We start from the raw sequence: 24283 nt of genomic DNA, 5'->3' as shown, positions 1-24283 counted from the left end.
CTCTCCCTCCTAACCCTATTCTCCTGCCTTCGCCCCATAACCCCTGACACCTGTACTAATCCAGAATCTATCCACTGAAGTTGATGTAATGAAGGCGTAAAATGATTGTGCTGAGCAGATGAACAGCGGATTCTGGCCGTCTGAAATACAAACTGGAAATACTCAGCAAGTCAGACAGCATCTGTGGAAAGACAAACCGAGTTACTGTGACAAGTCAAAGACCCTGGTGAGTGACTGGTTGTTTCTGATTTGCCTCAATAGACAATAGGTGCAGGAGTTGGCCATTCGGCCCTTCGAGCCAGCACCGCCATTTATCGTGATCATGGCTGATCATCGACAATCAGTACCCCGTTCCTGCCTTCTCCCCCTATCCCTTGACTCCGCTATCTTTAAGAGCCCTATCTAACTCTCTCTTGAAAGCATCCAGGGAATTGGCCTAAAATGTGTTTAGGAAGCAATTAGAAGGTACATGGATAAACACAAAAAACCTAGAATAACTCAGCAGGTCAGTCAGCATTTCTGGAGAAAAGGAATAGGTGATGTTTGGGAACAGAGGGTGGTGCGGTTACACAGCCACAGAGTTGCTGCCTTACAGCGCTAGAGACCCAGGTTCTATCATAACTATACAGATTTGTTCAAAATATCTAATTGAAGGATAAAAGACTGCAGGGCTATGAATTGGGTTTGCTCTTGCAAAGTCTCAGAACAGACTCGGAAGGCTGAATGGCCTCTTTCCATTCTGTTAGAAATTTGTGTTCCACGATTTCCAAGAGTTGGTCATGTTGGCTCCAGCAAGTCAATTTGCAGCCCCAGTAAAGAAATAAGCCAACCCTGGTTCAGAGACCTCTTGGGATGAGATTAGAACGACGTGCCAAAAAGAAACCACGTGCGCAGAGCAACTTGTCTGAAGCAAGTGGATTCAGGTGGAGACCAGATGAAGTTTTAAATGGGAGACTTCTTCATTTCATGCTTCAGCCGTCCAAAGACGTGCAGGTTTTAAGGTTCATTGGCTTCAGTAAAATTGTAAATTGTCCCTAGTGTGTGTAGAATAATGTTAGTGTGCAGGGATCGCTGGTCGGCGTGGCTCCATGCTGTATCTCTAAACTAAACTGAACCAAACTAAATATGTTTGGTGAGTGTGCTTAACATAAACCAGAAGGCTTGGATTTTTTTTCCAATAGGACTGAAGGAGCATTTTGTTTTTACAGACCCTGTAAACTTCTTATCTGGATGTGAATTGTTAACAATCCTACGCAGTGCCCTGCTTTCCTCCCCTCTGTCTCTCAAAGTGCCGGTGATCAATCGTGGCTTGTTGGGCTACTGCTCCACTGACACACAACTCTTCATGACAGGAGATCAGACATCAACTCATTCATTATGCAGAAAAACAAAGAACTGTAGATGATGGTTTGTACCAAATATAGACACAAAATTCATTGGCTCAGGCAGCATCTCTGGAGAACATGGATAGGTGGCGATTTGTGTGGGGGCCCTTCTCAAGACTGCCAGTCTGAAGCAGGATCCCGACCCGAAATGTCACCCATCCTTGCTGCCTGACCCACTGAGTTGGTCCAGCACTTTGTGTCATTTCTTGTAATCCAGAGTTGCTGCCTGACCCGCTGAGTTATGTCTATCTTTATTAACTGATTTATTTATTGACGGCACAGGGGCACAGCGATAAGTTGCCGCCTCACAGCGCCGGAACCCGGGTTCAATTCTGTCTGTGGATGCTGCTGCCTGTGTGGAGTTTGTACGTTCTCCCCGTGACCGCGTGGGTGCTCTGGTTTCCTCCCACACGCCAAAGACGTGCAGGTTTGTAGGTTAAGGGCCTGTCCCACTTGCATGCGATTGCATGCGTTTGGCGCGACCAAACGTGGTCGCTTGAGGCGTACGGGCACCGTATGGCCGCGCAGGGCCAGTCCCACTTAGAAGCGCGGAGTTGTGCGGGGCTGGTCCCGACGTCGCGCGGGGCTCTGAAAAACTCAGTGTCCGAAATCTTCGCGCGCCAATGGCCTGTCGGCACGCAGGCGCATTGCGGTCGTACGCAGCGTCTTGACGGCGTACACCTAGTGCGTGGTGTAGCGCGATGACGTCACCGCCCAGCGTGGGGTTGCGTGATGACGTCATCGCCCGACGCCGTGCGACGCCCAAATTCAGTTGGCCCGCCTCCTGCCCAGCTGATTGGTAAGCATGACGTAAATGACGTCACGCACGAACTTAGCGCGAACTTCGCGTGAACTCCGCTTCCGTTTGGTCGCGCCAAACGCATGCAATCGCATGCAAGTGGGACAGGCCCTTTAATTGGCTTCAGTAAAGAAAATGCCCCTACTGTTTAAGATAGGAAAGTGGGATAACATAGAACTAGTGTACGGGTGATCGATGGTCGGCATGGACTCGGACGTGTGGCCTGTTTCCATGCTATATCTCTCAACTCGAAATTTACCAACAGCCCATGCTATAATAGAGGCTGGGTTGGATAGCATGGGTTAATATTTGCTGCTTGCACTGTCTTATAAGAGGAAATAGGTTGAATTTTCTCAGGATATTAAACACTATGTCAGAAAGTAAATCACAATCAGCAAAAGAATAAACAAAAACACAAGGAAAAGGTTTTTTGTAAATACAGGAACATGAATACACTTCTTGAAAGGAATGAGGTATCAAATTTAGTTGGATTAATAGTGAGGAAAGGATTTGCAGGAGTAGAGGTAACAAGACTAGCTGACTAGACACAATGTGTTGGAGTAACTCAGCAGGTCAGGCAGCATCTCCAGAGAAAAGGAATGGGAGATGTTTCGGGTCGAGACCCTTCAGACTGAGAGTCTGGCTTTTCAAACCTCTAGTTCCCTCTCCCCTTACACTCAGTCAGATGAAGGGCCCCCACCTATTCCTTTTCTCCAGATATACTACGAGACCCTTCTTCAGACCATCTCTCCTGCAGGTGACTAATCCCAGACCAATAAACGCTCAAGCAAACAGTTCCAGCCAGGACCTCCAAAGGCAGGAAGGAGGGAGGCAGTCTGACTTTTTTTTCCCCCCTTAAGACAATGCCTGGCCTGGATCAGGCACCAAAGCAGATGTTGAGCCTGTTACTAGCAGCTCATTAAATCCTCGAACACTATGGACACACGCTGCTGCAGACCTGTAGAACAAATGTTACATTCTTTTTAAATTTGACAACTGGGACAAGGCCGCTGTGAATCAATGAGAAAATGTCGAAGGCGGGAGATGCAGTGGTGGCAGACAAATGGAAATAAAGAACAGCAGATTCTAGATGTCTGAAATAAAGACAAGAAATGCTGGAAACACTCAGAACGTCAGACAGCATCTGTGAAAAGAGCAGAGTTACCATTGCATGCCATTTAATGGGGCAAGGTGGCTCAATGTTAGAGTTGCCACCGATCCACGCCGACCTGCGATCACCCCGGAGGCTAACACTATCCTCCTACACACTAGGGACAATTTACAGAAGCCAATTAACCTACAAACCTGCAAGTCTTTGGAGTGTCTGAGGAAACTGGAGCACCTGGAGAAAACCCACGTGGTCACAGGGAGAATGTACAAACACTGTACAGACAGCATCCATAGTGGATAGAACCCGGGTCTCTGGCCCTGTGAGGCAGCAACTCTACTACAGTGCCGCCCCCAGGGGCCGAAATCACTATCAAAACATGGGGGAGACGCAATTCCTTGGTGACCCCGTGTAAACACACACGCACGCACGTACGCGAGTATTTGGAGGCTTCAGCCGTGGGCCCGGTGGACGGTAACAACAGGAGCTGACCTGTTTAAGAAAGAACTGCAGATGCTGGAAAAATCGAAGGTAGACAAAAATGCTGGAGGAACTCAGCGGGTGAGGCAGCATCTATGGAGCAAAGGAATAGGTGATGTTTCGGGTCAAGACCCTTCCTCAGACCAGATCTGAGGAAGGGTCTCGACCCGAAACGTTACCTAATCCTTCGCCACATTTCTCCAGCATTTTTGTCTACCTTCGGGAGCTGACCTGGTTGGTGACCGACTCCGAACTCCAGCAACAGCAGCTTCGTCTGCCCCGAATCGTGGGGGTTGAATCGGCCAGTTTGCGGGGCCTTTCATCGCCCGGCGCGGCCTAAAATCGACCGCTGGGGGCTTCAACATCGGGAGACTCGATCGCCTTGATGCAGCACTTTGATTTTAAACCGCCCCGGGCGATGAAAGGCCCCGCGAACGGGCTGATTCACCCCTTAGAAAGCGTCTGATACCTGCTTGAATCTTTCAAAAGCTACAATGTGATAAATAACACAAACAAATAAAACTGTAGCAACTAAAGGCAAACCAGAGGGGGGTGAGAGATGGGAAAAACATACTAAATAACGTGAGTGACTTGAATGAGGGACTTACCTGCAAACCAGCCAGGAAACCCGTTTGACCGGAACCCTTAATGACCTGCCCCGTTTAAATCCGATAATTGTTTAAATCTTTCCCATCCACCAATACATCCAATTTGTTCAAATGGTAACTGTACCCGCATCGGACAGCTTTAAGAAATTCTCTGTGAATACCTTCAGTAATACTTGAAGGTCAAAACACAAATGGTGACACATCGTGTTAATACGATGTTAATAGAGACATTTAACAAGCCTTTAATGGTGACACCCCCACTGTCTCGCGGAAAGCGGAGATTTTAATAGATTTTTTTTCACCAAGTTTTAAAATCCGGATTACAAAACATGGGGGGGGGGGGGGATTGTCCCCCACCTCTCAAAACATGGAGGGGATGTGTCCCCCCCGTCCCCCGCCCCTACCAGTCATTGAATATTTGAACGAGGTATACCAGCTATCTGGGCATCCTCCATCTAGTCACTCTGTTTCATGTTATCTGTTGCTTGAGTATTTACAGGATTGAGGTAATAAGTTAGTGATATTTTCCATACCTTCCCTCCTCCGATCACCTTCTCAGCTGCGTACACTGACTGAGTGCATCGCGGACACTTATCTGCACCACCGAACTTCTGGGCATGTTTGGAGGAGCTGGGGTTTGGTGACTGCCGAGGTTTAACCCTTGGGAGAAGAAACAAGTAGTTAAACACAAGAAGTTACAGGAGCCAATTAACCTACAAACCTGCACACCTTTGGAACGAGGGGTGAAACGTGAGCGCCCGGAGAAAACCCACGCGGTCACGGGGAGAGCGTGCAAATTCTGTAGAGACAGCACTTTTAGTTAGGATCGTACCTGGGTCTCTGGCGCTGTGAGGCAGCAACTTTGCCGCAGCTTCTGATGCAAGTAGTCACGGCAAATTTGATTAACATATATCCAACACTCACAAACACACTATAACACTTACTCCAGGTGCTGGGTGGACTGATCCTCGCTGGCGTCCGAACTCAGCATTCCAGCACCATGGCCGTAGCCCTTGGGACCGTACTTCTTGCCGTAGCAAGACTTGCAGTAGATCTCCGCTTCATGGGCAGCAACGGTCGTGCTATCGAGGGCTTTCCTGCAGGTCACTAGAAAAGAGAGAGCGGGAGGGAGAAAGGAGCTTCTCTAGTCCTCTAGAGGGTGGCAAATCTGTCGAATTCATTGCCATATGCTGCTGTGGAGGCCAAGTCAATGGATGTTTTTAAGATTGACAGATTCTTGATTAGTAAGGAATTATGGAGCAAAGGCAGGAGAATGGGGTTGAGAGGGAAAGATAGATCAGCCATGATTCAATGGCGGAGTGGACTTGATGGGCTGAATGGCCTTATTCTGTTCCTAGAACTTGTGAAACAGCCGTGACTGAATGAGAAATCTGGTTGGCAAACCAAGACTTTTGCAAAAACAAATCTCCACATCTTAAATTGTATAAAGCAGCATAGAGCAACTGAGGAAATTCAGTGTCTCCGAGGATCCTCCAGTGCTTCTACGCAGCGGCGGTGGAAAGCATCTTGTCCGGGAACATTACCATCTGGTTCGGGAATTGCTCTGCCAAGGACAAGAAGGCTCTGCAGAGAGTAGTGCGTTCGGCCGAACGTACTATGGGAACTTCACTCACCCCCCTGCAGGAACTATACAACAGGAGGTGCAACTCCAGAGCAAACAAAATCATGGGAGACCTCTTCCACCCCTGCAACGGACTGTTCCAGCCGCTACGGTCAGGCAAACGCCTCCGTTGCCATGCGGTGAGAACGGAGAGGTTGAGAAGGAGTTTCTTCCCAGAGGCAATTCGGACTGTAAACGCCTTTCTCACCAGGGACCAACTGTACAGAACGTTTTTCCTTCTATTATTTATTATGTAAAATAATATGTGTGTTATGATTGTGTTTATAATTTGTTTGGATGTTTTGTTGTTCCGCGAGCATTGCCACTTTCATTTCACTGCACATCTCGTATGTGTATGTGACAAATAAACTTGACTTGACTTGACTTGACTTGAGATCCAAATCTATGTTCAAATAAATTCCGACCATTAGATCAGCAGTAAGCAAAGATAAAATATTTTGGTTTATTGTCATGTGTACCGAGGTACAGTGAAAAGCCTTTTTGTTGCGTGCTAACCAGTCAGCGGAAAGACAATACATGATTACAATCGAGCCGTCCACAGTGGACAGATACAGGATCAAGGGGATATATCGTGAAAGGCTCGATTGTAATTGTCTTTCTGCTGACTGGTTGGCAAGCACCTGTAATGTATTCATGCATATTCATGTATATGTTAATGAGTTGGTGTTGTATATAAGTAAGGGATGTCGGGTAATAAAGCTCACTCATGATCCAGGCAGCCTGCGTGTAAGTTGTTATTCATTCTGCCGTCCGGAATATAACAGCACCAAAAGCTTTTCACTGTACCTCGGTACACGTGACAATAAACTAAACGAAACTAGACTAACTCTTCACCCATTTCTCCCTCTACCTGCCCCCACTTTCCCCTTTCCCACGTCTATCCCCTACACCCCTTCCTCTGGCTTCACACTTCTAGCCCCTTCTCTCCTTATCTCACAGCCACGCCATGACATGACCCAAAGAGTCATTTCACACAGAGGGTGGTGGGTGCATGGAACAAGCTGCCAGAGGAGGTAGTTGTGGCTGGGGCTATCGCAAAGTGTAAGAAACAGTTAGACTGGTACATAGATAGGACGGGTTTGGAGGGATATGGACAAAACGCAGGCAGGTGGGACAAATGTAGCCTGGACATGGGCAAGTTGGGCCAAAGGGCCTGTTTCCATGCTGTATCACTCTGTGACTTTCTACGACTCTATGGACCCCCTCCCACCCTACAACCTTTCCTGTGTGAACAGTGATCACAGTTTCATAGATATAGACTTTGATCCTTATCGAGGTATTGTGTACTAACCCCTACAAATATGAGCTGATCTACTAGTTCACAACCCCGTCATACAATAAGGGAGCATGTCAGAGCAGTTTATATTTTGAAATCATTTATCAGAAAAAAATCTATGCATCCAAATGTACAATATGTTCATACTCTCCACAAAGTAACATTTAATGCTTCTTCTAGTGAAAAATGTGATCAATTGTTAAACAATGCAGCAAGTCTAGCTAGAATACAGAGGGATACTGAAGATCGACTGGCCTTGTATTCACTGGAATTTAGAACGATGAGAGGGGATCTTATAGAAACATGTAACATTCTTAAGGGATTGGACAGGCGAGATGCAGGAAAAATATTTCAGATGTTGGGGGAGTCCAGAACCAGGGGTCACAGTTTAAGAATAAAGGGTAGGTCATTTAGGACCGAGATGAGGAAAAACTTTTTCACCCAGAGAGTTGTGAATCTGTGGAATTCTCTGCCTCAGAAGACAGTGGAAGCCAATTCACTGGATGTTTTCAAGAGAGAGTTAGATATAGTTCTTGGGGCTAACGGAATCAAGGGATATGGGGAGAAAGCAGTACGGATTTTGGATGATCAGGCATGATCATATTGAATGGCAGTGAAGGGCCGAATGGCCTACTCCCACACCTATTTTAAGCATTTCTATTTTTCTATGTTTCTCTTATGCATTAAAATGAAAGTAGATCTCTGGTAAAGAAGTTCTAATTTTAGTGGGAAGTTTCAAGTTAGTACTGGAGTCACAGGAGTAATGATGGGTCCCAGTACTTTGGTAAGCAGCAAGCTGGTCACACAAAATGCTGGAGAAACTCAGCGGGTGAGGCAGCATCTATGGAGAGAAGGAATTGGTGACGTCTCGACCCGAAACGTTGCCAATTCCTTCTCTCCATAGATGCTGCCTCACCTGCTGAGTTTCTCCAGCATTTTGTGTCTACCTCAAATTTTACCAGCATCTGCAGTTCTTTCTTTAGCTGATCGCATATTGGTCACAGCTGTGACTAAACTCTGAACTATGAACTTACTGCAAAGGAAGCAGGTCTTGTGGAAACTCCTGCCGTTGCATTGTATCTCCTCTGCGTGGTAGACTGTCTTGTCACAGGCAGCGCACTTGGCTCCGCCACCCCACTGCGGCATTGCACCAGTAAGGATCTCAAGGACAAACTGCAATTGAAGAAGAATCACAGGAGCATCAGTCTTAAGTTATTCTTCAGCGAAATTCTCAGGTGTGGAGAAATGCTTGAGGCACTTTCCACCAATTTCAGTAGAGGCCGCTGTTTTAAAAAGTTACCATCAAGATAGATCAGCCATGATTGAATGGTTGAGTAGACTTGATGGGCTGAATGGTCTAAACCTGCTCCAAGAACTTTAGTTTAGATTAGTTTAGAGATACAGCGTGGAAACAGGCCCTTAGGCCCACTGAGTCCGCGCCAAACAGCGATCCCCGCACAGTAACACCATCCTACACCTGCTAGAGACAATTTTTACATTCACCGAGCCAATTAACCTACAAACCTGTACATCTTTGGAGTGTGGGAGGAAAGCAAAGATCTCGGAGAAAAGCCAGGCAGGTCACGGGGAGAACATGCAAACTCCGTACAGACAGCGCCCGTAGTCGGGATCGAACCCGGGTCTCCGGCGCTGCATTCGCTGTAAGTCAACAATTCTACCGCTGCGCCACCGTGACTGTAACTTATATGATATGATACGATAGAACTCTATTTATCCCAGGAGGGACATTGGTCTGCCAAGAGTCATAGTTGTTAACAAGATACATGAAACGTGGAATTAAAGTGACAAGCGGAAAGGATCGGGGATGTGCAAAGATTCAGGGAGGGGGGGAGGGGAGTCAGTCTACCCCAAGACAGAAGGAGGAGGAGTTGTACAGTTTGACAGCCACAGGGGGAAAGGATCTCCTGTGGCGTTCTGTGCTGCATCTTGGTGGAACCAGTCTGTTGCTGAAGGTGCTCCTCAGGTTGACCAGTGTGTCATGGAGGTTTTTATGAACTTATGAACTATGAATACAGGAGACTTAGGAATATCTCGGGGATTCGAGGAAGGTGGGAATGGGTGCGAGGGGATTGTCCTTTAACGAGCTATTAACATTGGACAGATACATGATAAAGGGAATAATGTTTATTGCAAGGTAGTTACCTGTGTGTCATGGTACACCAGTCATTGAAAGTAGGAATGCAGGTGTGCAGCAGGCAGTGAAGAAAGCAAATGGTATGTTAGCATTCATAGCAAAAGGATTTGAGTATAAGAGCAGGGAGGTTCTACTGCAGTTGTACAGGGTCTTGGTGAGACCACACCTGGAGTATTGCGTACAGTTTTGGTCTCCTAATCTGAGGAAAGACATTCTTGCCATAGAAGGGAGTACAGAGAAGGTTCACCAGACCGATTCCTGGGATGGCAGGACTTTCATATGAAGAAAGACTGGATAGACTCTTGAAAGGCTTGTACACGCTAGAATTCAGAAGATTGAGGGGGGATCTTATAGAAACGTACAAAATTCTTAAGGGGTTGGACAGGCTAGATGCAGGATGATTATTCCCGATGTTGGGGAAGTCCAGAACTAGGGGTCACAGTTTAAGGATAAGGGGGAAGTCTTTTAGGACTGGGATGAGAAAATCATTTTTTACACAGAGAATGGTGAATCTGTGGAATTCTCTGCCACAGAAGGTAGTTGAGGTCAGTTCATTGGCTATATTTAAGAGAGAGTTAGATGTGGCCCTTGTGACTAAAGGGATCAGGGGGTATGGAGAGAAGGCAGGGATGGGATACTGAGTTGGATGATCAGCCATGATCATATCGAATGGCGGTGCAGGCTCGAAGGGCCGAACGGCCTACTCCTGCACCTATTTTCTATGTTTCTATGTAAAGTGCCTGTCACCCTTTCACAACCTAATTCACAACCTCTGCCAAGTTTGCCCTTGACCCATACTCACAGCATGGTCGTCACAAGATCGTAGAAGGTCGTAGGTAGGTCATGATGCTAGTCATAGGTACTCATGGTATCAAGCAGGTCGGGGTGTTTTTCTAGCCTGATGAAAAATGTCCATGAGTAAAAAGATAGATAGATAGATATAATTTATAGATAGATAGATATAATTTATTGCCACACAACCAGGGTCGGTGGAAATTTGGGTTGTCAAAAAGGTCGTGAATTAGGTCATGAAAGTGGAACAGGCCCTTAAAGCCAGTAAAGTCTGATCATAAGACAGTCCAGCGGTCCCCGATGAGGTAGATAGTAGTTCAGGACCGCTCTCTGGTTGTGGTAGGATGGTTCAGTTGCCTGATAACAGCTGGGATGAAACTGTCCCTGAATCTGGAGGTGTGCGTTTTCACACTTCTGTACCTGATGAGAGAAGGGAGAAGAGGGAGTGGCCAGGGTGCGACTGGTCCTTGATGATGCTGCTGGCCTTGCCGAGGCAGCGTGAGGTGTAGATGGAGTCAATGGAAGGGAGGTTGGTGTGTGTGTGATGGCCACCAGTTATTGTATTGTGTTCCAAGCCATTTTCTATCCAAACATGATCTGTTTGAATTTACTTGTGACATACGTTACTGCAAAAAAAAAACTCATCATAATTTCAGTCCTGTGGCAATTATCAGTATCGTCCAATTCCCTGGACAATTGGTTCAGCTTTATTTTGCATGTCGCCACACATGGCAACAATACAAATATTTTATTCCCACATTCTCTGTCCTTTTTCCATCACTGGCTCTGTGAATGCCGTAAATAATCAGTCTGTCAAACTGATATTGTCCATCAATTCATCATCAGCTTCCTGTTGTCCGCAGTCTTTTGTGTTTCTCTCTCACCGTTCCTATCCCATTATAGTCCAGAATTAGAATTTGTACAGTATCTTAGGATAACTGTGCTATTTTAATGGTATTTTATGAATTGGGGGGGGGGGGGGGGGGGGGGGGGGGGGGGGAGGGGAGGACAAATGAAATCACAAGCTCAGGAGAGCTCAAGATTAGTTCAGAGTTCCAGAAATAAACCAGTGAATATTTTATAACTTGCTGCAAGAATTCTCTCCATTAAAATACAATTAAAGGGAATCTTTATGAAAATGTGGAAAACTTTGACAAAAGTAAAGATTCAATTACAACAGTAAACCCTTTTTGTAAAGGCTTCTGATGTACACTTTAATCTAATGGCAGGTAGACAAAAATGCTGGAGAAACTCAGCAGGTGAGGCAGCGTCTATGGAGTGAAGGAATAGGCAACGTTACGTGTCGAGACCCTTCTTCAGACTGAAACGTCACCTATTCCTTCGCTCCATAGATGCTGCCTCACCCGCTAAGTTTCTCCAGCATTTTTGTCTACCTTCAATTTTCCAGCATCTGCAGTTCCTTCTTAAATTTAATCTAATGGCAAGTTGTTTTATATGACAGTCTGAAGAAGGGTCTTGACCCAAAACGTTACCTATCCATGTTATAGAAACATAGAAAATAGCTGCAGAAGTCAGCCATTCAGGCCCTTTGTGCCAGCACCGCCATTCAATATGATCATGGCTGATCATCCAAAATCAGTACCCCGTTCCTGCTTTCCCGCAATATTCCTTGATTCCGTTAGCCCTAAGAGCTATGGGTGTCCTCCAGAGATACTGCCTGACCCACTGAGCTTAGACTTTAGACATTAAAGATACGGCGTGGATAGAGGCTCTTCGTCCCACTATGCCGGTCAGGCAGCATCTCTGGTGAAGAAGGATGGGTGACGTTTTGTGTCGGGACCCATCTTCAGACTCACCTTTCTCGCCTCCAGCTCTTCACCTCCCCCCCTCCAGCCCCATACTATCAGTCAAAATGAGGGTCCCGACCAGAAACGTCACCCATCTTCTTTCCTCCAGAGATGCTGTCTGACTCGCTGAGTTACTCCAGCACTTTGTGTCTGTCTTTGTCTTAAACGTATTCCAGATACTCGCGCATTTTCAAAACGGATTTGCTTGAGAATTAAGTCGTGGACCAAAAAAAGCCATCTCTACAAATCCTCAGAGGCGGCACGGTGGCGCAGCAGTAGAGTTTCTGCCGTACAACGCCAGAGACCCGGGTTCAATCCTGACCACGGGTGCCGTCTGTGTGGAATTTGTACGTTCTGCCCGTGACCCGTGCAGGTTTTCTCCGGGTGCTCCGGTTTCCTCCCACACTCCAAAGACGCACAGGTTTGTAGGTTAATTTGGCTTCGGTGAAAATAGTCAATTGTCCCTAGTGTGTGTGTGTGTGTTGGATAGTGTTAGTGTGCGGGGTGATCGCTGGTCAATGCGGTCTCGGTGGATCTCGGGGCCTGTTTTCTCGCTGTATCTCTAAACTAAACTATTAACCGTAGCAAAATATTTGCTTTAAGCCAATGATTTAGATTTACTAGAATGTTGCCTGGGTTTCAGCAACTAAGTTACAGAGAAAGGTTGAACAAGTTAGGGCTTTATTCTTTGGAGTGCAGAAGGTTAAGGGGGGACTTGATAGAGGTTTTTAAAATGATGAGAGGGATAGACAGAGTTGACGTGGAAAAGCTTTTCCCACTGAGAGTAGGGAAGATTCAAACAAGGGGACATGACATGAGAATTAAGGGACTGAAGTTTAGGGGTAACATGAGGGGGAACTTCTTTACTCAGAGAGTGATGGCTGTGTGGAATGAGCTTCCAGTGAAGGTGGTGGAGGCAGGTTCGTTTTTATCATTTAAAAATAAATTGGATAGTTATATGGACGGGAAGGGAATGGAAGGTTATGGTCTGAGCGCAGGTGTATGGGACTAGGGGAGAATATGTGTTCGGCACGGACTAGAAGGGTCGAGATGGCCTGTTTCTGTGCTGTAATTGTTATATGGTTATATGACGTAGTCTGGGACTTTGTACGATGTGGTTTGATTGATTTTCCTGTAAAACGTTGTGAACCTTCAGGGAACATTCATTTTCAGGGGCACAGCTGCTGCTTTCTTTCACAGAGAAAAGAAAGTCGATATCTCATAGCGGTGATAAGATAACGTTGAGAGCCGGGCTGCGGGGATTGAGCCTGTCATCGTGCCCGATCCCCATGCACTATCTGTGAAAGAAGAAAGGGCGATATCTGGAATACCTTGATAAGGGATCAGGAATAGCTGGGTCAAAAGCCCCAGTGACATGGTGCTAATGACGTTTGTCCCCCTAAAAACACTCGGCCACAGAAGGCTGCTGTGGAACTGATGCTGATTACGTTACACATAAATGAGTCACTCCTTCCATAGAGGTACACATTGTGGAAACATGCCCTTCAGCCCGACCTGCCCATGCCGACCAACGTGCCCCATCTACACTAGTCCCTGCAGGACGACAGATGGCACAATGGGCTAAGTGTTCGGCTGGCGACCGGAAGGTAGCCGGTTCGAATCCCGCTTGGAGTGCATACTGTCGTTGTGTCCTTGGGGCAAGACACTTCACCCACCTTTGCCTGTGTGTGAATGTAATGTAATTAAGTGAAGCACTTTGGGGTCAATGCAAGTTGACTGAAAATGTGCTATATAAATAAGATTATTATTATTATTATAGTCCCACTTGCCTGCATTTGGCTTCTGTATCCCTCTCCCTATTCTCCCCTGTACCTGTATAAATGGATCTATTCCACTCGCAAACTTTCACTATTCATGGCCTGAAGCACAATGAGCATAAGATTAAATGAGAAAGAGTTCGGATCCGCAACTTTAGTCTGTTCACAGCGATGCACAAGAAGACTGACGACCCAGCATTTTGTGTCTATCTTCGTGATAGTAAACCAGCATCAACCATTTCCTCCGGCAGCTTGTTCCATACCAAATCCCAATTGGATTTGTGGATAAAATAGACAACAGACAATAGACAATAGGTGCAGGAGGTTCCTGATCATCCCCAATCATTACCAGTGCCCCCCCCCCCCCCCCCCCCCCCCACCTCACGGTTAGTTGTTGTTCTAGCCAACACAGTCACAGTTATCCTGGGCAACAGAGCAGCTGAATGTGTGGTACACTACCTGTTTATTTATTCCACTCGTGATACTGATACACCTCTATTCATGGCTATGAAGTCAGCAAAAGACTAGGGTCTCGACTGATAAAGTGTTCGGATCCCAAATGTACTTTTTCTCCAGCGATGCTGCTTGACCCGCCGAGTTCCTCCAGCATTTTGTGTCTATCTTCACTATAAACCAGCATCTGCAGTTCCTTCTTGTACATAGATTCATACCAATATCCCTGAAATTGGATTGGTGCAAGATAGAGTTGATTACAGTGTATAGATATATGATAGACAATAGGTGCAGGAGTAGGCCATTCGGCCCTTCGAGCCAGCGCCGCCATTCATGTGATCATGGCTGATCATCCCCAATCAGTACCCCGTTCCTGCCTTCTCCCCATATTCCCTGACTCCACTCTTGAAAATATCCAGAGAACCTGCCTCCACCCTCCTCTGAGGCAGAGAATTCCACAGACTTGTGAGAAAAGGGAATAAGGGAACGATAGGGGAATAACGTTTAGTGCAAGGTAAAGTCAGCAAAGTCCCATCAAGGATAGTCCGAGGGTCACCCATGAGGTAGATAGTAGTTCAGGACCGCTCTCTAGTTGTGGTAGGATGATTCAGTTGCCTGATAACAGCTGGGAAGAAACTGTCCCTGAATCTGGAGGTGTGCGTTTTCACACTTCTGTGCCTCTTGCCTGATGGGAGAGGGGAGAAGAGGGAGTGGCCAGGGTGCGACTGGTCCTTGATGATGCTGCTGGCCTTGCCGAGGCAGCGTGAGGTGCAAATGGAGTCAATGGAAGGGAGGTTGGTTTGCGTGATGGTCTGGGCTGCGTACACAATTCGCTGCAATTTCTTGCGGTCCTGGATGGAGCTGTTCCCTGAACTGAGCTGTGATGCATCCTGATAAAAATTAGTTCTATGGTGCAGCTGTAGAAGTTGATGAGAGTTGCAGGGAACATGCCAAACTTCCTGAGCCTTCTAAGGAAGTAGAGGCTTCCAAAGACACAAGCACTGTTGCAGCACAGCACCCAGCAACCGGCCTGTGTAAACTGAAACAGCAAGCATTTCAATAGGATTTGGCCCAAGGCATTTAACAGCTAAGATAACAACCAGCTCATGTGACAAGCATTCTTTCCAGTAAAGCGGAGTGCATCAGGAGTATAAATTTCATACCAAAACCTCAAATCAGATACATTATCTGCAGCGCTCATGACAATACTGGATCTTGGTAGCTTAGAACAGAATGTGAAATAGCTGCCTGTCCCGCTGAGTTACTCCAGCTTTTTATGTCGATCTTCAGTTGAAACCAGCATCTGCAGTTCCTTCCGACACACATAAAATAGCATCTCTGACTTAACAAGAAGACAATCTGATGATAAATGTTAAAACACATTCTAAATAAAGGTATGCGGAGGTTAATAAAGAGCTCTGGTGACAATATTATTCACCCATTATAAATACACCAGGCTGCAAAAATATATTCCTTTCCCTATTAATAATCTGGCCTTCTCAAATTTAATTGCAGTACTTCAATCCTCTAAATATTTCTTCTGTAAATGTATTTTTCCATTTGGCTCTGTAAAGGAAATAACGGCAGTTCTTAATTTATTCAAGGTGTCAAGTGCAAACTTCAAAGAGCTGGAAGGCACTTCAGGATTCTAGAACTTTCCCTGAATGCCAAAGACAGACAGCACACATATTTAATGTTGTGCAGGGAGTTTCAACATTTGTTGGCTGCAAGCTGTTAATGAAGGAATACAGCAAAGAGGAATATAAAAGTTCATGTGATCGGTGTAGAATTAGGCCATTTGGCCCATCGTGTCTACTCCATGGCTGATCTATCTTTCCTTCCCTCCTAACCCCATTCCCCTGCCTTCTCCCCATAACCCCTGACACCCATACTAATCCAGGATCTATCTATCTCGGCCTTATAAATATCCACTGACTTGGCTTCCAAAGCCCTCTGTGGCAATGAATTCCACAGATTCGCCACCCTCTGAGTAATGAAATTCGTCCTCATCTCCTTCCCAAAGGAGCGTCCTTTAATTCTGAGGCTATGACCCATTGAGGTTTTAACTACAGGCTTGGGTCTCCATAGAGTTGTACAGTACAGAATCAGGCCAACCATGTCTAGACAGACCTTTCTGCCCATCTATACCAGGACTGTAATCCAAATTAGGACTGTAGTTCCTCCATGCCCTATTTAAGTCTAAAGAAGTGACCCAACCCAAAACGTCACCGATTCATGGTCTAAAGAGGTGCTGCCTGAACTGCAGTTACTCCAGCACTTTGTGTCTTTTTTTTGTAAACTAGCATCTGCAGTTTGTTTTGTCTCTATTTAACGTTCGGTCTCTCTGACCGAACGCCTCTTAAATGTTGTAGTGAATTTCCAGAAACATTTCAAAGTCCGAAACTGCTGCATAAAATGAGCTCCAATTTAAGTTGAATAAAAACATTTTTTTTCTTGATTGAGTACAGATGGATGGATTAATATAAGAACAAAAATCAAAGGGAAATAAGAATATGAGATGTACAACTTCTGAAAATGAAATTTTGAGTATTGTTTAGAGATACAGCACGGAAACAGACCCTTCAGCCCACCGATTCTGCGCCGACCAGCGATCCCCACACACTAACAGTATCCTACACACACTAGGGACGATTTACAGTTTTACAGAAGCCAATTAACCTCCAAACCTGTTTGATTTTGGAGCAGATTTTGTTAGTGAAAAGAAAAAGATGCAGAGTGCAGGAGTAACTCAGCAGGTCAGGAAACATCTCAAGAGAACATAAAACTGTGGCATTTTGGGTCGGGCCAGTCCCTTCTTTGAAACTTATAGAAACGTACAAAATTCTTAAGGGGTTGGACAGGCTAGTTGCAGGAAGATTTTTCCCGATGTTGGGGAACTCCAGAACAAGGGGTCACACAGTTTAAGGATAAGTGGGAAATCTTTTAGGACCGAGATGAGGAAAACATTTTTCACACAGAGAGTGGTGAATCTGTGGAATTCTCTGCCACAGAAGGTAGTTGAGGCACAGTTCATTGGCTATATTTAAGAGGGAGTTAGATGTGGCCCTTGCGGCTAAAGGGATCAGGGGAGTATGGAGAGAAGGCAGGTACAGGATACTGAGTTGGATGATCAGCCATGATCATATTGAATGGCAGTGCAGGCTCGAAGGGCCGAATGGCCTACTCCTGCACCTATTTTCAATGTTTCTTTGTATTTTATTTTGTAAACCAGCGTCTGCAGTTCCTTGTTTCTAAATTTTGTTGGCAAGTTGTCCGATTCAGATGGACTTTGAGAAAGTTGACAAGCATTTACACTTTCTTACATAGCTCAGAGTCGATAAGTAATATTTAAAATATCAACCTCTATAACCTCCGTGTGTTCTCCACCCAGTCAATCTTGCACGGGAATGATGTAACATTGCTTTGGGCCACATAAACTGATGTGCTGGCATTGGAGAGGATCCAGAGGAGGTTTACGAAAATGATTCCGAGGACAATTGGGTTCATGTACGAGGAGCGTTTTAACGCTCTGGCCCTGTACTCATTGGAGTTTTGAAAGATGAGCGAGGAATCTCATTGAAACCGACCTTATAACGAAAGGCCTGGATAGAGTGGATGTGGAGAGGATGTTTAATGGGAGAGTGTAGGATCAGCGGGCGTAGCCTCAGAATAAAAGGACCTACATTTAAAAATAAATTGGATAGGCATATGGATGAGAAGGGAATGGAGGGTTATGGTATGAGTGCAGGCAGGTGGGACTAAGGGAAAAAAAGTTGTGTCGGCACGGACTTGTAGGGCCGAGATGGCCTGTTTCCGTGCTGTAATAATTTGTTATATGGTTATATGGTACCATTAGAATGGAGATGAGGAGGAATTTCCTTTAGTTAGATGGTGGTGTTCCTTTGATTATTATGAACCCATTTTCTGTTATTTGCACTTTATCAGTTTATTTATTCATGCGTGCATATATTTATATCATGGTGTGTGGACACACTGATCTGTTTTGTAGTAAATGCCTACCATGTTCTGTGTGCTGAAGCAAAGCAAGAATTTCATTGTCCTATACAGGGACACATGACAATAAGCTCACTTGAACCTGGTGAATCTGTGGAATTCATTGCCACAGACAGCTGTGGAGGCCAAGTCATTGGGTGTTTTTAAAGTGTAGATTGATAGGTTCTTGATTGGTAAGTTTGTCAAGGGGTTACGGGGAGAAGGCAGGAGAATGGGGTTGAGAATGAAAAAAAAATAGATCGGTCAAGAGCAAATGTTGGAGCAGACTCGATGGGCCGAATGGCCTCATTCTGCTCCTATGTCTAATGGTTGTAAGGCTGCTAGGGTTAAGGTAACCCAGGCAACAAAATCAAAGATTCAAAGTTCCTTTGTTTAAGAAGGAACTGCAGCTGCTGGAAAATCGAAGGTAGACAAAAATGCTGGAGAAACTCAGCGGGTGAGGCAGCATCTATGGAGCGAAATAGGCGACGTTTTGTCCCGAAATTGAAATTGGGGCAAGGTTTAAAGGGGATGTGCTGGGCGAGTGTTTTTACTCAGAGGCTGGTGAATGCCTAGAACGCACTGCAGTGGGTGGTGGTGGAAGCAGGTTCGACGGTGGCATTCAAGGGGCTTTGAGCTGGACGCATGAACATGCAGGGAATGGAGCGGTATGTATCATGTGTAGGCAGAGGAGATTAGTTGAAGTTGGCATCATGTTCGACAGCGACATTGTGGGCCAAACCACCTGTGCTGTTCTATGTTCCACTGGGTCAACTAAGAACAAGATGACCAGCTAGATTATGTATCCTGGCAACATTCACCAGTTATGCAAAGGGGATAATCGGAGCCAAGTAAGACTGGCAAAGCTGCAGGACTGCGGCTCAACAATGTCTCTCGTGAGTGAGAAATACATTTGATTTTCGCCAAGATGTGATTAGCTGCAGTGAATACACGTCTGTGTGTAATTCAGCTCATCTCAATCATTTGTTCGCACTGCAGGCTCAGTGTTATTACACTGAAGCTCCGAGTTATGCCCGAGCCTTGCTCCAATCCACGTGAGTGACCCTGTTTGTGGGAAGGAACTGCAGATGCTGGTTTACACTGAAGGTAGACACAAAAAGCTGGCGTAACTCAGCAGGTCTGGCAGCATCTCTGGAGAAAATGAATAGGTAACGTTTCGGGTTGAGACCTTTCTTCAGGCCATATATGCGCAGTTCCAATAGGTGGTACAAATTAACGGAACTTTGAAGGTACACAACAATGCTGGAGAAACTCAGCGGGTGAGGCAGCATCGATGGAGCGAAGGAATAGGAGATGTTTCGGGTCGAGACCTTTCTTCAGATATAGTCAATATCCGCCATAAATATAGCCAATGAACTGTGGCCTCAACCACCTTCCGTGGCAGAGAATTCCACAGATTCACCACTCTCTGTGTGAAAAATGTTTTTCTCATCTCGGTCCTAAAAGACTTCCCCCTTATCCTTAAACTGTGACCCCTTGTCCTGGACTTCCCCAACATCAGGAACAATCTTCCTGCATCTAGCCTGTCCAACCCCTTAAGAATTTTGTACGTTTCTGATAATGACCGTTGGAAAACCATCCAATATCAGGAGCATCACAACAAAACGTGATCCGTTTATGTTTCCAATTACAAACAAGTTCTTTCATCAGTTATTGCTGTAATGTAATTTAGAGGAGGAGGAGGAGGAGGAACGCTGGCCAGGTTTCAGCCGTGTAAAGAAATATTCACGAACAAAGCCATTCAAAGCTTTCCCAATTAAGTTTACCGATTACTTTTGCTTACGGGCAGCGCAACAGTTGAGTTTCTGCCTTATGCCCCTGTCCCACTTAGGTGATTTTTTAGGCGACTAGGCTGTTGCCACATGGTCGCCGGGGTGTGGCCTCTGTGGTCGTTAGTCGTCTCCTCAGTCGCCCAAAGAATCGTAGCGTTTTTCTGGTTGCCGCTGGATTTGGAAATGTTCAAAACCTTTCGCCGACAGTCGGCTTGTCGTAGGTTGTCGCCGGTACTGACCTGTGAATTACATTGGCGACTACCTACGTCCGTCACCCGGTGACAGGTACCGGCCACTGAATTGTCTTGCCTTGTTGTAGCTTGTCGTAGGTGGACGTCCTAATGGGTCACCGGTTGTCGGCAGCTTGCTGTAGCTTGATGTCGACTTAGACATTGTCATAGACATTGTCGTAGGGAAGTCCAGTCACCGGTTTTTCAGCGACCTGCTACGACTTTGACAGTCGTTGAACAAAATCGCCTAAGTGGGACAAGCCCATTACAGCACCAGAGACCCAGGTTTGATCCCTTCTGTACAGGGTCTGCACGTTCTCCCTGTGACCGCGTGGGTTTTCTCCGGGTGCTCCGGTTTCCTCCCACATCCCAGACGTACAGGTTTGTAGGTTCATTGGTTTTGGTAAGTGGTAAAATTGTCCCGAGTGTGTGTAGGATTGTGTATGGAGTAACTGCTTGTCGGTGCGGACTCAGTGGGCACAAGTCTAAAGTCTACTTCTCCTTGCTAGGGGGTGAAATGTAGGGTGCGCGTGTTAAAGTCTCTCTATACGCCAGAGTTATAGAATCATATAACAAACCATGAACAGTGAGAACAATCTGCCAATGCCCTGTTCAAGATTTTTTTAAAAAGCCGACAGACTGCCTACACACAGCAGTGGTGCCTCTGTCTCTGCCCCCCCCCCCCCCCCCCCCCCCCCCAACTGCAATCACCCTCCCTCAAAACCCCCTCCCCCCACCTCTCATAGAAACATAGACAACAGGTGCAGGAGTAGAGGCCATTCGGCCCTTCGAGCCTGCATCATTCGCCATTCAATATGATCATGGCTGATCATCCAACTCAGTATCCTGTACCTGCCTTCTCTCCATACCCCCTGATCCCTTTAGCCACAAGGCCACATCTAACTCCCTCTTAAATATAGCCAATGAACTGTGTGGCCTCAACTACCTTCTGTGGCAGAGAATTCCACAGATTCACCACTCTCTGTGTGTGAAAAAAAATGTTTTTCTCATCTCGGTCCTAAAAGACTTCCCCCTTACCCTTAAACTGTGTGTGTGACCCCTTGTTCCATCATACATCATGGAAACAGGCCCTTTGTCCCAACTCATCCATGCCGACCAAGATACCATGCGACAAAGCTAGTCCCAGCTGTCTGCGTTGGTCCCATATCCCAAGAAACCGTTCTTATCCATGCACCTGTCCAAATGTCTTTTAAATGTTGTCATAGCACTTTAATGCATCAACGACTTCCACGTCCTCAGAGAAAACACACAAAATTGTCCCACAAAATGAAACTGTTTGCATTCCCGTTCTCTCCCAGGGCTACAGCTGGGAACACAACACCAAAGAAAAAAAAACCCAACAGTAAAAAGTGCTCATAATGGGAGGGTATTTGGGTACAAATTGGCAGCATAATTCGTGACTGGCAGCTACTGCCAATTTCAGAACAATCTGGTTTTAAATTATATGCTGTTAAAGTTAATGTAAGCCAACAACCCGTGATTAGTCAAAGTTCGGAATGAACAATGTGTTGCCGTGACTGGTTTTCAATTAAAAAAACCCAGTATAGCGCAACAGAACAATAGGCAATTAAAGCATTGGACTAGCAAGTTGTAGAACTAGGCGCTCATTCATTCCACAGGAGGTAAAGAGGTACACTTCACGCTGCCTCGGCAAGGCCACCTGCATAATCAAGGACCAGTCTCACCCCGATCACTCTCCATTCTCCCATCAGGCGAGGGGTACAGAAGTTTGAAAACACACACCTCCAGATTCAATTCTGGGACAATTTCTTCCCAGCTGTTACCGGACAACTGAACCATCCTATCACCAACTAAAGAGCGGTTCCGACCTGCCATCTACCTCATTGGTGACCCACGGACTATCATTAGTCATTCTTTTCTGGACTTTAGCTTGCACTAAACGTTATGCCCTTTATCCTGCATCTGTACACTGTGGACGGCTTCATTGTAAAATGTGATTACATGGTCTTTCCACTGACTGGATAGCAACAAAAAAAAGCTTTTCATGAGGTATAGAAACATAGAAATTAGGTGCTGGAGTAGGCCATTCGGCCCTTCGAGCCTGCACCGCCATTCAATATGATCATGGCTGATCATCCAACTCAGTATCCCGTACCTGCCTTCTCTCCATACCCCCTGATCCCCTTAGCCACAAGGGCCACATCTAACTCCCTCTTAAATATAGCCAATGAACTGGCCTCAACTACCCTCTGTGGCAGAGAGTTCCAGAGATTCACCACTCTGTGTGAAAAAAAGTTCTTCTCATCTCGGTTTTAAAGGATTTCCCCCTTATCCTTAAGCTGTGACCCCTTGTCCTGGACTTCCCTAACATCGGGAACAATCTTCCTGCATCTAGCCTGTCCAACCCCTTAAGAATTTTGTAAGTTTCTATAAGATCCCCTCTCAATCTCCTAAATTCTAGCGAGTATAAACCAAGTCTATCCAGTCTTTCTTCATAAGACAGTCCTGACATCCCAGGAATCAGTCTGGTGAACCGTCTCTGCACTCCCTTGAGTTTGAGTTTTATTGTCATGTGTTCCAGATAGAACAATGAAATTCTTACTTCGGTACACGTGACAATAATAAACGGAACCAAACTAATTTAAAAGAAGTTTAGATCAAATTAGTCATTACCATTGACTGTGAGAAAAATGACCCAGCAGTAACATTGATTTGCCTTACCGGAGACGGAACAGGATCTAGTCCCCGTGAGCACTGCTGGAGTAATTGTATCGTCTGGCGTTTTCCCACATATGTGACAGGGTCCCACTTTAAATACCTTCGCTCGGACTGACTGGGAGGTCTCTGGGTCAGGCATCCTGTGATGTGACAAACTTTGAACTTAAAATAGCTCCTGACAAAGCCCAGCATGAATCCATGTGTCAGAAATTATAAATGAGCCAAGCAAAGGATAGAAGTGACCTACAAAGAGAAAATAAGTGCAGGCTGAGGGCATGGTTATTTTTAGAAAGTGATTTATAAAGTCCTCCATTTCCCTTGGGATTCATTGAGGGACATTTTTAAATCTATTTTAAGTTTCTGGGCCCAACGAGATGTTCTAACTTGAATTGTCCAGAGAGAGTGATTTGTATTTGTTGAAGCGTTAGTGTAAAACTGCAGCAAGTAACAACAGTCACGGTTGTGTCAGATCGGCCTATCCAAGAGTGAGGCAATTGGTACATGTCGAGTCCCCAGTTGTATCCTCAGAACACCGTGTGGGCCAGCTAACATGAGCAGTTGTGGGCATCTTTAACCTCTCCCAACTCCATTCGGAGGTTGTCACCTGCTTCAAAATGAACACTATGCTGGCATCAAAGAAAAGCAAGGTAATGTGCCTTAATGACTACTGTCCTATGGCACTGAAATCAAACAGATAAATTAGGACGTTACATTGGCACAGCAGTAGAGCTGCTGTGTAACAGCGCCACAGACCCGGGTTCGATCCAGATTATGGGCACTGTCTGTACAGTGTTTCTTCAGACTGAGAGTCAGGGGAGAGGATCATATCTCTAGTTTCAGCAGGTCAGGCAGCATATCTGGAGGAAAGGAATAGGTGACATTTCAGGTCGAGACCCTTCTTCAGACTGAGAGTCAGGGGAAAGGGAAACAAGAGTTAGACGGTGATGTAGAAACATAGTAAATAGGTGCAGGAGGAGGCCATTCGGCCCTTCGAGCCAGCACCGCCATTCATTGTGATCATGGCGGATCGTCCCCTATCAATAACCCGTGCCTGCCTTCTCCCCATATCCCTCGATTCCACTAGCCCCTAGAGCTCTATCTAATTCTCTCTTAAATCCATCCAGTGACTTGGCCTCCACTGCCTCTGTGGCAGGGAATTCCATAAATTCACAACTCTCTGGGTGAAAAAGTTTTTCTTGGTCCTAAATGACTTCCCCTTTATTCTAAGGCTGTGACCTCTGGTTCTGGACTCGCCCAACATTGGGAACATTTTTCCTGTATCT

General features: G+C 45.9%; 1 protein-coding gene across 2 annotated transcripts in view; it reads right to left on the bottom strand.

Moving 5' to 3' along the window:
- The window catches only part of csrp3 (cysteine and glycine-rich protein 3 (cardiac LIM protein)), a 28792-nt gene extending 5333 nt beyond the window's left edge, over positions 1-23459 (bottom strand). The window contains exons 1-4 of one of the 2 annotated variants that reach the window (XM_055649186.1): positions 23004-23459; positions 8333-8471; positions 5325-5487; positions 4914-5040 (exon numbers count right to left, since the gene is read on the bottom strand). In XM_055649186.1, the coding sequence (XP_055505161.1) occupies positions 4914-5040; positions 5325-5487; positions 8333-8471; positions 23004-23192 (618 nt within the window). In that variant the 5' untranslated portion in view covers positions 23193-23459. Of the gene's footprint in view, positions 1-4913; positions 5041-5324; positions 5488-8332; positions 8472-10255; positions 10344-23003 lie in introns of those variants that run through there. The other variant, XM_055649187.1, reaches the window with a different exon arrangement.
- Between the last annotated feature and the right edge of the window lie 824 nt (positions 23460-24283).

This window comes from Leucoraja erinacea, chromosome 18 (genome assembly GCF_028641065.1).
Source record: "Leucoraja erinacea ecotype New England chromosome 18, Leri_hhj_1, whole genome shotgun sequence".
Taxonomy (NCBI): Eukaryota; Metazoa; Chordata; class Chondrichthyes; order Rajiformes; family Rajidae; genus Leucoraja; species Leucoraja erinaceus.
Note: the sequence above shows the minus strand (reverse complement) of the source record. Positions and strands in the feature narration are given on the sequence as shown.